General features: G+C 44.3%; 1 protein-coding gene across 8 annotated transcripts in view; it reads left to right on the top strand.

Annotated features, from left to right (window-relative positions):
• Nucleotides 1-14,779, top strand: part of akap11 (A kinase (PRKA) anchor protein 11) — a 28,593-nt gene that overhangs the window by 5,012 nt on the left and 8,802 nt on the right. For 3 of the 8 annotated variants that reach the window (XM_036003930.1, XM_031295326.2, XM_036003931.1), the window contains exons 2-9: nt 1,373-1,477; nt 2,086-2,196; nt 2,292-2,345; nt 2,472-2,603; nt 4,079-4,343; nt 4,772-9,179; nt 9,488-9,637; nt 13,676-13,762. In XM_036003930.1, coding sequence (XP_035859823.1) covers nt 1,415-1,477; nt 2,086-2,196; nt 2,292-2,345; nt 2,472-2,603; nt 4,079-4,343; nt 4,772-9,179; nt 9,488-9,637; nt 13,676-13,762 — 5,270 coding nt within the window. In that variant the 5' untranslated portion in view covers nt 1,373-1,414. The remainder of the gene's footprint in view (nt 1-1,372; nt 1,478-2,085; nt 2,197-2,291; nt 2,346-2,471; nt 2,604-4,078; nt 4,344-4,771; nt 9,180-9,487; nt 9,638-13,675; nt 13,763-14,779) is intronic. The other 5 variants (XM_036003934.1, XM_036003933.1, XM_036003932.1 and 2 more) reach the window with 5 other exon arrangements.

Genomic DNA, 14,779 nt, shown 5'->3' with positions numbered 1-14,779 from the left:
CTACTTTTGATTTAATTTGTTCACTACGTCTTCTTAGCTTATTTCTTTGAAGAGATTTATTTCTATTTATTTAGTTATCTGGATGTGGGATTTGTTTTAGAAATCAAATTCATAATTTTTGACTCAGTTTTTGTTTAGATAAAATACAATTTCAGTCTCTATAAGAGGACACATCTGTTTTTTTTTTGTACAGTTTATATTTAAAAAAAAAGAGGAATATTTTTCATTTAATTTGTCTGCAGCTCATTCTGTTAAAACAAATTGTATCGTGAACATCATATATGGAATTGTGGGTTGACTGTATCGTTACGTCCCTATAAACTAGGGATGGGGAGAAAATCGTATGTATGGTGATTATTTTTTGCGACGATTTTTTGCGATGATTATTTATATTATTTTTTTTATTTCTTTTTTTTTTTTACCAATGATTGACCTAAATAGTTTTTACATAGTGCCGCTGACGGCGACTACATCATATCTGTTTCCAGCAAAACCGACGGAAAGCAGAACATCCATGTTATGTTCTTCTTTACAGATGAAATAAATGTCAGACTGACTGACAAAAATATTCGGTACCGATACCAATACCGTGATCTCGATACCGGTTCCTAAACAATACTTTTTTTCGATACCAATTTTATAAAACCTAAAGAATTTTCAACATTACACATTACGGCACAAATCTATTATTATTTTTTTTTTTTTTTTTTTTTTTTTTTTAAGATTATTTTTTGGGGCTTTTCTGCCTTTAATGGATAGGACAGCTAGGTGAGAAAGGGGAGAGAGAGCGGGAAAACATGCAGGAAATCGTCACAGGTCGGACTCGAACCCTGGACCTCTGCGTCGAGGCATAAACCTCTCAGTATGTGTGCGCCTGCTCTACCCACTGAGTCAACCCGGCCACGGCACAAATCTTTTAGTTTATGTTTCAGCTCCTACTACGTGAGCCCCGTCTCTGTGTAACGTAGAGTTTTTCCTGCGTGTCTCTACGACGTGTAACGCTAGACAGCCAATCGCAGACATTAATAGATCTTGGTAGAAGCATGCTGCATGCTGATTGGCTCACTGACGCTGATGAGATTTACTCCTTAGGAATTGAAATTGGGTATTGAATGACGAGGCGTTTTTCGATACTTTAGAGGCAATTCGGTCGGTGCCTAAAAAGTATTGAATTCGGTACCCAGGCCTACTAGAGAGAGAACCTCCGACACAAAGCTCAGCAGTGGGTCTGAAAGTGATGATATAACTCTCATAACTTTTTATGCTCTCTCTTTATTTTAGCAGTTTGACGTTATTCTCTAAATTTCCTTGCCATGTCACTAACTCTGTCATTTTCTATTGTCCTTCTCCCCTGGCACCTTTCTACTTACAGGTGAGCGGCCAGTCAGCCAGCCCCGTGCAGCTCTCTGTTGCTATGGATGCCTGTGCACGTATTAGAGGAGTCCCCCTAAGGTCCAGGGCCTCAGTTCGGAAAGAGGTGTGTCTTCCGGGACATTGCATTTTCATTCTGCAACTATCTGTTGTGTGAGATTTCAAGCGCCACTCTCCAGTGTTTATTTATGGCAGCAGTACCATCTGACATGGGGCTTTTATTTATTTGCACATGCTACTTTAAAGCATTTCTGCAGGACACATTGAAATCAGATTTAGCCTGCTCACAAAACACTGACTGCTGCATTTTCCCTGAACTTGTAATGCTGATGTTCTGTTAATATGCAAGAGATCGTGTCTTAGTTGTTTGTCCAATTTCTGTTGTGCGTGATAATGCCGTACTACTGTACTTTTAACTCTTTGTTTTGTGTGATTGTGGTCTGTAGCTAGATGTTTAGTGGAGTTTCTGATGTGGCGAGATGTGTTTCCAATCGAGTGGATAGGCCAACGTGATCTCAAAGTGTTTTTAAATGTCAACCGGATTAGCTAGAATCTAATATAAACGTCATGCTTAAAAGCAGGCAGATACATAAAAGTAGATGCACACAATACTGTTCTTCACTTATCTTTTGTGCGTGCTACGGTGATGGATAAATACATACACATCGGTTTCTCATTATTTCTGCTGGTCTAAAAAAACTGCATGTGTTGCAGACTGTGCGTGACAGTGGGCCGCAGTGTGTGAAGAACCTCTTTAGGAATAAAAAGGAGCTATGCAGCGTTGGCCTGGAGCTGCCACCCAGAGACACCACAAGACTGACGGAGGTTTGTCACACAGATAGAAGTACAAACATATGCAGAGCTCAGCCATATTCAAACACGAGACGCATTAACACTGACCATCAACTGTGCTTTTTCAGATTCATTTTGTGTGTCTGCCTGGTCAGTGTGAAGGGGAAGATGTCACCCAACAGGTGTGTTTTCATAATTACAATCATGAGTTAACGTGATAAAAACAAAACGTCTTCTCTGTAGGTCCTGCAATTAACCATTTGACCAGCAAGCTGACGTGCTTCTGCGTCTTCGTCTTCTCTCCCCAGGCTCTGTCGTCTATGCCGGGGGGGCTGTGTGAGCTTCTGAGGTCCCTCCACGTCCACAGCCTCAAGAATGACGAGGTCCTGCTGCTCAAAGACTCCCGCAGGCTTGCAGAGCACAAGGACGCTGGGCCTCAGGTAGGTGACAGATCTTCCATATTGAAGGTATGTGCTCAAGTCAGCATGTTGAGCAAAGCAGAAGTGAGCAGAAGGCAGGGAAGTGAGGAGAGAGAACAATGAGAAGTAAGAATAAGCTACTGTACTGTAGTTTTTGGTGCAAGAAGCTAAATCTATCCTAACAAAATGTATAATAAAAAAAAGCACCAGTGGATCAAGATCATTTCTTGTTTTAGCTCCTGTGTTAATAATAATATACCTTGACAATGTAGCCTTACCCTAAAGCTAGAGGGTAACTCAACAAGTGCTAATGAAACAAGAAGAAACAAGTTCATTTACACTAAAAACATGCACATTTGAGTAGTCAAATGAAAGATATCTGACCCTCTTGGCAGATGTTTATTATATTTTAAGACACATTTAACTTTTAATGTTCATTAGTAAAACTGAATCACTTTTAAGGGGTGGCATTTTTGTTGTATGTTTCTAAAATTCTTTCATTTGTTGACTGACTGGTTTCTGACACTTTCAGTACCTGGTAGATCTGAATGCAATCTAAGATCAAGTAGATACATACTGTATGATGTTCCACAAACTAAAACAGAGTTTGGCAAAACTGCTTTTAGTTACAGTGCTCCAACTTCATGGAATGAGTTGCAAAATCAGCTAAAATTGCAGGTTTTTTATTTCACATACTGAATTCAAGTCCTACCTAAATCAAATATATCAACATGTCTGCACTTGTTTTTAAAATGTGATTTTCTTTTTTTAATTTATTTTTCCTGTCCATCCCTGTCTGCCTGTTACTTGTTGTCTGTTAAAGTGTATCCTCCCTGTGCTACCTTATTGGCCAGGGCTTACTTGTAAAAAAGATTGTTATCTCAATGTAATTCTTTTCCCTGGTGAAATAAAAAATATTTATGGCCTTGTCTGTCCCTGCATGTAAACCACACATACCATACCATAACAAGTCTTTTTCTCACTTTTGAAGAAGTGCAGATGGGATAGGCTGACAAAGATGTTTGTTTTTCAGCCCACGTTTGCAGCCTTGTCCTTCCTGGTCATGTGTGCCATGTTTTGGTACACACAGGCCCTTGTAGCTCACTCTGTGGTTTTGCCGTCCGTTTCAGACTTTGAGTTGACTTGTACTGAGTGATTCTGCACATGCAACAGATCAACTCGCAATCAGAGTACAGACATAACAATACACTTCTCACCTTCCTGCTGTGAGATTAGGATATGGAAATTCCCATGTGAATTCTGGTGAATTTGCAAAAGCCAAAATCTTTCACAATATCAGCTGTTCAGCCGATTGCGGGACACGATCGCTTTGACAGTTTATACACTCCGTCTGCCTGTTGGTTACAAATGCTGTAATTTTTCTCTAAATGAGCTGAATACATCGCCATGTTTAACGTTTATTATTTCTCTTTCCCTTCTCTTCCTTTCCTCTTCCCCTCTTTATCTCTTTCTGTGCTGTTTTCCTCTGCCTTCAGTGCTGGTTAAAGGCTGTGTGTGTGCTAAGGCATAATCCCAGCAATAGTGCCTACCCTCAGGCCAGTGTTGCATCTTTGGTGGGCTTGCTGGGGTGCTACATGGCAGGTGTACGCTATGCTTTGGAGCTCCAGGCTCATCAGAGGGGCACAGCTGAGCCCAGCCAGCCAGAGGAAGATGACACCAACCAGTCAGTCTCCTCAATCGAGGATGACTTTGTCACAGCCCTTGAGCATCTGGAGGAGGATGACTCCGGAGACAATCCCTGTAGGTTTAATATCTAATGCTTAGTGGCATTTAGTAGCTTCTGGTCTCTTATGTAGAACATCTTGTGACCCCATAAACTGAATTTAAATACTTCTGCAAAATCTAATATGGAAACCTGAATTTAAAACCTTCTGTTTTTTTTTTACCATCATAATCTATGCATGATATTTTCTTTAAAAAGTGGCAAGAATTTGAATTGTGTCGGTTCACTGCTAGATGGCACTCATAAGTTATTTTCTAGTTGGGATGCACTTTCTCCTCTACCTTTTCATATAATCGAGGCACAATAAATGACCAGCGTTTGTTTTCAGTTAGCTTTCTTTTGTGAATAATTTTTTGTCATGTTTATCTTTTATCTCCTCTTTGTATGATCAGTATTTGACAAGTTTCTTCCCCTCTCCCCTTAATGTCCATCTCCACATCTGCAGCTTCCTATCGCCATTTTAAAAAGCGTGATGTGGCCTCCCAGACAGTCCCAGCACACAAGAGAAAAAAGGAATTATCAGGCTCCCGCATTATCATTAGCTCATCTTCAAAAAAGAATTCCGCCAAACATAGGCCTGGTCCAGATGCATCTGTCACAGTGCAGAGGTCATCGGGCGTGGAATCCCAGTGGACATACTGCAGTCCCGGAGCTCGTCTCCCCTCACCTTTGATTCATGTCAGTGAATCGGAAGAGTCAGACTGCTCCAGCCCCAGCCCAATCATTTTTCTGGATGAGGTGGGCTACCAGAAGAGCCTGCTGGCCAAGCTAGACATCCCCCAGGTGCCAGGGGGGCCCAGAGAGCGAGTTGAAGACTCAGACTCTGAAGTCAGTGAATTCTTTGACAGCTTTGACCAGTTTGATGACCTGGAGGAGCTGAGCTCAGAGAACTGCGCTCTCTCACTGCCTCTGGACGCCATCAGTGCCCCAACCACACAGAACCAGACCAGTGGGTCAGCATCCAAATATGTTTCTAGGGGCTGCTCAACCAAGGGTATGAATCCTCACCGCTTTGACCAGCGCACTCTCCCAGCCAATGTGAAAAAACCCACTCCTCTGAAACCAGGCTCTCCCTACTCACTTCACTCTGAGGTGCCTGACTCCCCTCGCCCAGTGCAGACCCCCTCTGAGGAGAATGGTGGCCCACTCTTCAGTCCTGTCAGCTCCTCGGCGTTCAGCCCCCTGGTGGACTCTAGTGGACCAATGGAGTACTTCTGGAAGGCAGATGAGGATGGGCAGGACAGCTCAGAGCTACGTAAACCCCAGGATCTCTGCTCTCTGTATAAAACCTACTCAGACTTTGCCAGCAGTCTGTCCAAAGAAATTCTGGGATCTGTGTGTGGCTACCAGTCTGCCGTTGACATCAGTGACAACAAGAATCTCAGCTGCGTCTGCCACAAGGAATTCAAGAACCCTTCGGGCTACCTGATGAAGCTCTCAGAAATCCAAGAGACTGTAACAGTGGCCACGCTGCAGAAGAAGTCCCAGTCTCTTAAGGATGGCATTCAGAGGTTTGCCACTGACCTTGTGGAAATGAGCTTGGGCAGCGCCTTGCGAGACCTCCAAAAAGGTGTAACCTCCTGTACCACCACCTTGTGTCACCTGGCTGCCAGGCTCACCTCTTCAGTGTTTCAGATGGCCTTCCATGAGATTGGCATGCGCCACGCCTATGTGTTGAAAGAACGAGCAATCAATGGATTAGCTGGCTTCCTGGTCGGAGAGGCTGTGTCTGGTGCGCTGAAAGATTTTCTGACCGTGAAAAAGCAGATTTTCCACAGCACAGTGACACGTTTCGCTGCTGATCTGGCTGAAGAGCTTGTGTTTGAAGGCATTATGGAAGTGTGTCAGTTCTCCCACCCCTCAACTCCTCTCACCCCTAGTGATTGGTCCTTTGGCCATGGGCAAGAGGGGGAGGAGGAAGAGGAGGAGGTAGTTTCCTCCTATGCTTCAGACTTGTCTGAGTCTGTCATCCAAGAGGCCTTCATAGAGCTCTCTCAGGCTGATGTTGCCTTCACTAGCCAAGCGGCTATTAGTGTGTCTCTGGACAACATCTGTTATGTCAGTGCAGAGAACACTAGCGCTCAAACCTGCAGTACCTTTGCCAACCAGCAGGTTTTAAGTGCCAGCTTAGCTGCCGCGGCCCCAGGGCCATCAGGAGAGGATGCTACCTGCACGGTGAAGAAAGCCCTGTTCACTGTTTCAGGCATGGCCAGCTGTATTCCTGTGCCCCAAGCAGGCCAAGCCCTCTCCCACCTCCAGGATTCTGAGGAGACCTGTCAGTGTAAGTCTAGCTTGTCAGATACCCCACAGGCCAGCCCCAAAAGAGTAGCTTCATCTTCTTCTGACACTGCCACATCTACACAAACCCACCTGTACAGTCATGAAACTCAGACCCCCATACCCGGAGAAGACCCCTCCCAAGGAAAGTCCCCATTCCAAAACTTCTCGGGCAACATGATGGATATGATAGTAACTGAGGCTTGTGAGCTCATAACTGCTTCTAAGATGAAAAAGAGTTTCGGTGACTGTGCTGATTTCTTTACAAAGACAATTGGAAGCAGAAGGGACTCTTCTTCTAAGCAGGAGGCGGTTAATTATGACGCTCCAGACGCTCCAGATTCCCCTTCAAAGCAGGGAGCTTGCTTCAGATATGACTGCAGAGATTCTGGGTATGCAAGGAAGGGTGTCCCTGTTGAGCAAGCAACAGACCACGGCATTCCTCACATTTCCTTTCAGATAGGCTCTCAAAGCAAGGGGAGAGCCAGCTGTGAGTTAGACCCCAGGACCAGAGGTGTGGCTGAAACGCACCCTGTGATGATGGATACTCTTGATGTGCCTGGGAACGAGATGGGTGGACACAGGAGGATATCTGTTCCTGGGGATGACTCCGCTCCAAGCTCTGGCCAAAAATCTGGCGGGACTCCTGGCACTCCTCCTTCTACCCCTCAGCAGCCCACTGAGGTGTCCAAGGAGAAACAGATAAAACAGTTCTCCAAGAAGCTGAAAAGCAAGCTGGCCAAGGAATTTTCCCCTGCTACCCCCCCACCCACTCCTCACTATCAGCCTGAGCCTGGCCCGGGACCAAAAGACATCACCCCTGAGGCAGACAAGGCTGAGTTTATGCTTAGACTGATGAGGTCTCTCTCTGAGGAGGCAGATGGCAATGAGGATGAAGAGGAGGAAGAATTGGCAGAAGATGTTGGTGTTGGTGGCACTGACAGATGTTTAGAGATGGGGGGTGGCCGGCATGTGCTGAACCAGATGTCCGCTCGCAGAATGTCCAACAAGGAAGCCCTCCACTATGCTGAGCGGTTGGCTTGCCACATTGTCTCCATGGCAACTGAGATGGACACCCTGGGAGTTGCAGAGGAGGAGGAAGCAGTGAGCAATGGCAGCGAGAAAAGGAGAGACAGTGTGGCTCAGTTCTCAGAGCAGACCCTAAACACCTTGTGGGTCTATGCTGGGGAGGTAGCAGGAGAGGTCATCAATGATGTGAAGAGGATGGTGAACGCTGCACAGCAGTGTCCCTATCACAGAGCTCCCGGAAGAAGAAGCTTTGACAGATCTAGCTCTGATAATTTGTCTCACCACCACCCACACCAGTCGCAACCCAGTACAGACCTGAACAGAGACTGGAGGGTAGGGAGGCTGGCTGAACAATGGTCTAATGACCTGATAGCCTCGGTATTTCGGTCTTCCACCTCCACTTCAAGCACCATCTCCAGCTCCAGCTCTGGCCTGTCCTCGGAGTATCCTAGCTGCGAGAGTGTGACAGATGAATATGCTGGCTACCTTATCAGGGTGCTGAAAAAGGAAGGAGGCAGTAGGGAGTTGGTCCTGGACCAGTTTGCGAGCCGTTTGGCTTACCGCTCCATAAAACAGGGCTTGGCTCATGCCAGTCGCAAGATCAAGCAGAGATCCTCTAGCACCCGCCTCCACTCATCCAAGTCGTTGCCAGATGAATGGAGAGCTTCTGGTAGTGAAGCCTCGTCGCCCAAGGACAGAGTAGAGTCAGTAGTTTGTCCCTCAGGCGAGGATGCTCAGTGTTGTTGCAGGGACTCTGAAGAGCAGAGTCAGAGGGATCTGGTCAACTTTGCAGAGTCTTTAGCTTACAACATCACCTGTGATGTCACACGCAAGCTGCATCTTTCCTCTGCACGACTGCCCAAGTCTCTCACCGACTCCTGTCTTTATAAGAAATCCAAACTTGAAGACATGGCAGAGAATCTCATCAGGAACTCCTTCTCCTGCCCCGTGTTGTCCAAGGAGGGTAAGAGCAGGCATTACCACAGTACAGGAAGCCTGTATGATGGAGGCTACAGGACTAGGGTGATGCAGGTCGTAGAGCATTATGCCAGGAAAATCGTTGATGACACTCTAAAGATGAGCCTGGCTTCAGTTGGACATTCATCCCGAGAGCACCAGAAGACCCAAGGCTACAACAGACACTCTCACACCCAGCGGTTGTCTGAGGGGCCATCACTGGGCCTAGCCCTGGGGGAGAGGGCGTGCCGTTATTGTCAGGTCCAGGAGTGCCTGTACTGCACAAAACCTAGCAGGCACCACCACCAGCCTGTACTACAGAGGAGGAAAAGGGTGTCAGAATGTCAAACAAGGGCTGAGCGGCTCTCTAGCCTGGAGATTCCCAAGATCCACATTGACCTGGACCAAAGGGCAGTGTTTGCAGGGGAGATGGTGTCCATGGCAATGGAGACAGCTAAACGGGAGATGAGCAACACTAGCCTTAATGCAGACAGTGGCATCGGCCATGATGGAACCAGCTATGCTGAGAGCCTGACTGCTGAGATCATGACGTCAGCCCTGTCCAACATCTGCCAGACCGGTAACATCAGGTAACCACACCAAGATTCACTTTAGTATTTAGTAGTTGCTTTTTTTTGTCTTGTCATGTCCATATGTTCCTGTTATGGCTAGGGCCACGCATACATACTGTAGCATTTAAGGAGCTTTGTTTAATTTACTTTTTTTGATTGAAAAATCCAAAACCCTTTTACAAAATGGTGCTTTAAAGCTGCTACTATTCATATTTACTTACTTAACTTTACCATTTTAATACATTAAGAAAATTGTCATCATGAATCTGTAAGTGTAAATGTTAGCATCATTGAAGCGCTCTCCTTGTGGTCTCCTTCCATCTCTGTGCATTTAGCTTCCCAGGCAGGGAAGCCACCGAGTCCTCTGTGTCCCAGCAGCTGAGTGTAGGAGATGACAGTCTGGGCAGCTGGTCTAACCTGAGCTTTGAGGATGAGCACCCAGACGACAACAGCAGCTTCCTCCACCTCAGTGACAGGTATACAACCAGGCCTTGACATTGGCACATTGGCACCCACCCTCCAAAAATATTAGTCGCTGGAGTACTTGCCACAGTGCCACCGCCTGACACAGGAACACAGCTGTGATCCAGTGTGCAGCCCACGGCCGAAGCATGGTGGCCTATCCGCACACCAGACCCACAAGCTGGCCAATCCCGTAAAATATCAGAGCTCCGTTCAGCGCCTGCATGCTACATGGCGGGTTCGGCCGAGGCAACGGTTGCGTCTGTAGGAGTTAAAACATTTTGACAAGAGGTTTGTAGAAGAAGTAGGGAGAGCGCGCAGCAGTACAATAAACTTATTAAAAAGCGTTTGCTCTGTGCGCTCCGCTTCCCGTCACTGGGGGTGAGTACGTGCTGCATGAGTGACATGCGAATGCTCACTCCAAACCACTTTCAATTAATCTTCTACACCCCTGCTTCACTTGTGCAGTAAGAAGCTACTTTTTCATGTCTGTCTTAATCCATTGCATGTTTTCATACAAAAATAGCTTTACGCACATGATAGCTTATATTTTATGACTGCAGTGTTATACCTTTTATGCAGTCTTGAGTTGGGTGTGTTCAGTGGTCATTTGCATTTAAAGGGGGTTGTAAATCTGGTTCTTGAAGTTAATTGTAGCACACCACAGTCAACGTTATTCAAATAAAAAGGAATTTGCCACAACATAGTGGCTAGTGAAATTGGAAAACCACTAGCCACAGTGGCTGGTGAACAAAAAAGTTAATGTCAAGCCCTGTATACAACACTGGCATTTCCTATTTTGGGCTCAATAAAGTCCATCTAATCTAATCTGATCTAAACCACTATCTTTCTCATACATCGCATACCAAATGTCCAGTTACCTGTAGGGCACACTGTTGCTTATCTCCCCTTCTGTGAATATGTTACTGTAGTAATAGATAATGAGTACACTTTGCAGATTACCAGACACAAAAACCATATGTCTGCTACAGATATAGATGTCTTTGTGTGGTTCTAGGTAATGCTGTCATACGTTTAGTATTACACTTCTGGTTTTACTATTGCAGCAATAACCAAGATGCACAGCATCATACCAAAATGTTAAAAGCATGTCATTTTTTTATTCATGAGGTGGCTTGTAATGGTTTCTGCTCTGACCTGTGGCTTTTTTATGTTAACATACACAGTATTAGATGACGGGGGGATTTGATTCTTGATTAAATCTAGCTCTTAGCTCTCCCTCTGGAGCTTTTAGGGGCTCAGGTTTTCGGGGAGTTTTTTTGCATATTTTGTAAGGAGGAGTAGGAGTTATTGAAACCCTCCTGTGAACTGGGTACAGTTTTGTCTTCCCAGTGTTTCCCAGAGAGTATGCAGCGATAATGTCTTTGATATGATGACAGCTGCTGGTGTCGTCTTCTCAGGAGATTGGGTTGCTTTTTCCAAAAGGGTGGCAACAACAGGTGACACATGCTGCTGTCTCAGCCACATGGATGTTTCTTACTTGGGTCTTCTATTTAAATGTGAACAATTTGCTCATGGGTTCTATAAAATATGTACAAGATACTGCAAGATACCCTCTGGCACAGTTGAATTCTCTGGGGACAATGTTGACACAGGCCTGCCCCCCCCCCCCCCCCTTTGTTGATTAGTCGACTAATCTGTAGTTTGGGCTTAGTTGACTAAGATTTGTTTAGTCGATTAGTCATTTTTTTATGCTTTTTCATTCTAAATGATTTATTTCCAAGAAATGTATGAGCACTTCTCTGGTAAACACAAGATTTAAAGTGGTGCTTTTGCATGATTCTTTGTGGGAAAAACTCTGTTTTACAGATTGCAGTTATATAGCGCTTTTCTCGTCTTAACGACCACTCAAAGCGCACAGATCTGTCGATTAAGTCAACCAATCGGGCAGTCGACAAAATCATAGGAGTGATAGTCATCTAAGAATTTCTTTAGTTACGGACAGCCCTAGCTGACACAGGTTTAATATTTCAGTTGGAGGCAGTGGAATTTATTTCTGCGTAGACTCGGGACTTAAAAAATAGCTGACACAGGTTTAATATTTCAGTTGGAGGCAGTGGAATTTGTTTTTGCGTAGACTCGGGACTTAAAAAATGAGGGTTATCACTTTAGTCGTGCTGTGTCAATTTGTGCTGTTCATTTCCTCTGACCCAGAGAAATCCAGAAACACTCTTTTTCTCTCCTGTGGTTGAGTCTAAAGAGGGGAGGCTTCCTACAGTAAGTTCAGCACATGTGTATAGTTTGGCTTCCTCATTTAGACTCCACCGCCAAAATGCAATTTTCTCTGATTTGTCTTGCATTATACATGAACTCTTAAGATTTTATATAGCTCTCTCTGCAGCCAAGTTCTTCTCAGAATGTTTGTGAAATACACCACAGGGAGCAGAATTGGCCTTCTGTTCTTAGATGGACATTGTCTCTATTTGTGTGTACGTATGCAAAAAAAAAAAGTATCGGCCCTCTAAGTGACAGGGTCTCGTACAAGTCTCCAGCCTCTGGGAAATTAGGCTGTTGACATTTCTGGCAAATGTTGATATCTCTATGGAAGCAAAACTGACAACATTTTAAATTCTTTCCCAAGATACCGAAAGCACACAATGTGTTGGCATCTAGTTATTTTGCCATCAGGGCCAAGGTAATGTATCATAATATTTTCTTGAGGCAGTGTTTCTACAGGAACAAAGTCCACCATGTGTAGTTCGTGGACTCGCTTCAAAAGCCCGCTGCAACCACATCCACACGGCAGATGAAATAACAGAATGTAAAGAAAACAACAACTTTGCAGGCTTATTAAGACACTGAGCATGATGATTGACTAAATGAGCACGCTCTCACCATGTGTCATTCACCCGAACCGCAGGGAGAAAGCTGTAACTGAGGTAATGCAAATTAACGGAGGTATTTTTAGATATCCCAAATGTTACTCCCTTCAGCCCTACTGAGAGTGCTACACACCACAGCATGCAGGTTTCAGCCAGCAGGCTAATCATTGACTAATTACCGAGAGAATGTGTGTTGTTGTGCTTCTGTTGTCAGCCGGTTGTCCTGTTGGAACCCACAGGATTAACGGGATGATGTGAGGAAGAGAATGTCATGATCTCACATTTCAGGCCTTTAGCAACTAATTGTTTCGATCAACATTACAGATGATTGAGTGGGATGTGTGGTGGAAAGATCTACATCATTTAAGAAATCCTCCTCTGTTTAGAACCTCACCTGTCATTAAAAGGATTAGTCCAAATGCCAGAAATGGTCATCTACCTGAGTAGTGTTTGTTGAAGCTGTATGATACATGATGGGGCTGTACCGACTGTCGTGTTTTTACATCCAAAGCTTCTTTCGAGGTTTTGGAACAAATCCTGGAACAAATGTCTGAATTTGGTTGTATGAATGTAATTTATGGCGTTAATAGACTTGTGTGCGGTAAGCGGGAGAGCAGTTTTTTGACCTTTAGTAAAATGTTTATGAAAGGCTGAACACCAACCGATATAAATTGAAGCAGATTATTTTGTGAGATAAAAACGTGTTGTGAATTTTGGAAATGATTACAGCTATATTGTCACATTTAAATTTTGACTCGTGGACTTTCCAACGCTCTGGAGCAATTGGAAAGGTTTGAAGACAGAAACAATCCTAAGCAGCCACCTCTGTAATCTAATTCTACACATAGTATAATAATAATAATAATAATAATAATAATAATAATAATAATATTAGTGTAGCCTAATCTGTATCTGCAACTGTGCAGAAATACCAGCTTTAAACATAATGAATAGACATGCAAAAAAACAAAAAGAAGCTACACAGGATTCAAATTTTGAATTTGATTGTCAACATTATGAATGAATCTCAAAGCTTTAAACTATTCGGTACAGCCCTACATGATAGATGTGGTCATTCTAGAAAATGGGATGAAACTGCTCATTATATCCTGAACTTTGTTTAATTTCAGAAGCTCTCTTGTGATTATGTCCTTCTCAGTGGGTAGCCCCTGTCAGTGTTATAGCGCTGCGTTTGCCTTCTCTTTCCAGCAGCAATGGGAACAGCAGTAGCTGGAGCAGTCTGGGCCTGGAGGGGGAGGCGTGTGAGGAGCGCATGTCATTCTCTCCCTCGGACAGGTTGGTCAGCGACTGGTTGACACATTGACCTTTCCAAAAATGCCCGTAAGACCTGGGGGTTCACTAAGAATGGGACAAAGAAGTTTTTTTTGAGTCATTGAATTTACTATGATGCCAAAAGTATAGAAGGAAGCGTCTAACTAGGGCTGGGTATCAAATTAGATACTTTTTAGGCACCGACCGAATTGCCTCCTCAGTAACGTCAGTGAGCCAATCGGCATGCAGCATGCTTCTACCAAGATCTAATAAAGCTTATGATTGGCTGTCTAACGTTACACATCGTAAAGACACGCAAGAAAAACTCTACATTACGCACAGAGATGGGGCTCACGTAGAAGAGGAGCTGAAAAAGAAATGAGAAAGATTTGTGCCGTAATGTGTAATGTTGTAATTTCTTTTTGTTAAAAATGGATTTTGTAAAATTGGTATCGAAAAAAGTGTCAATTAGAAACCGGTATCAAAGTCACGGTACCAGTAGTCTACATACACGACGTTCCATTTCTGGGATTGCTCCGGTGCCGCCGGAAATTCCGCCGGATGTCCTCATTTAAGCCGGATGTCCGTTACCTTGGTACTATGGTTAACTGCTCCTCAGATCTCTGCAGGGTAAATCCAGACAGCTAGCTAGACTATCTGTCCAATTTGAGTTTTCTGGTGCACGACTAAAACTACTTTTGAACGTACACACGTTCCACCAAAACAAGTTCCTTCCCGAGGCTATTTTGCAGAGGCGCTCTTGCTCCGTACTGGGCTTAGCACCGCCCAAGACAATTGTGATTGGTTTAAAGAAATGGCAATAAACCAGAGCACGTTTTTCTCCCATCCCGGAATGGCAGTGCCAGACTATGGTATCCGTATCGACACCGGTATTGAAATGTTTGGAACGATACCCAGCCCTACATTTAACAGATCAATGAGTGGAACATCCCAGCCACAAAATTGGAACCAGGGACTTGTTTTCATCCTATGAAAATGATGCACAAGATTGTACAATGGTATTTTGAATTATACTTTGTC

Source organism: Sander lucioperca, chromosome 8, assembly GCF_008315115.2.
Source record: "Sander lucioperca isolate FBNREF2018 chromosome 8, SLUC_FBN_1.2, whole genome shotgun sequence".
NCBI classification, from domain to species: Eukaryota; Metazoa; Chordata; class Actinopteri; order Perciformes; family Percidae; genus Sander; species Sander lucioperca.
The sequence above is the reverse complement of the archived record's forward strand: the minus strand, read 5'-3'. Positions and strand labels throughout refer to the sequence as shown.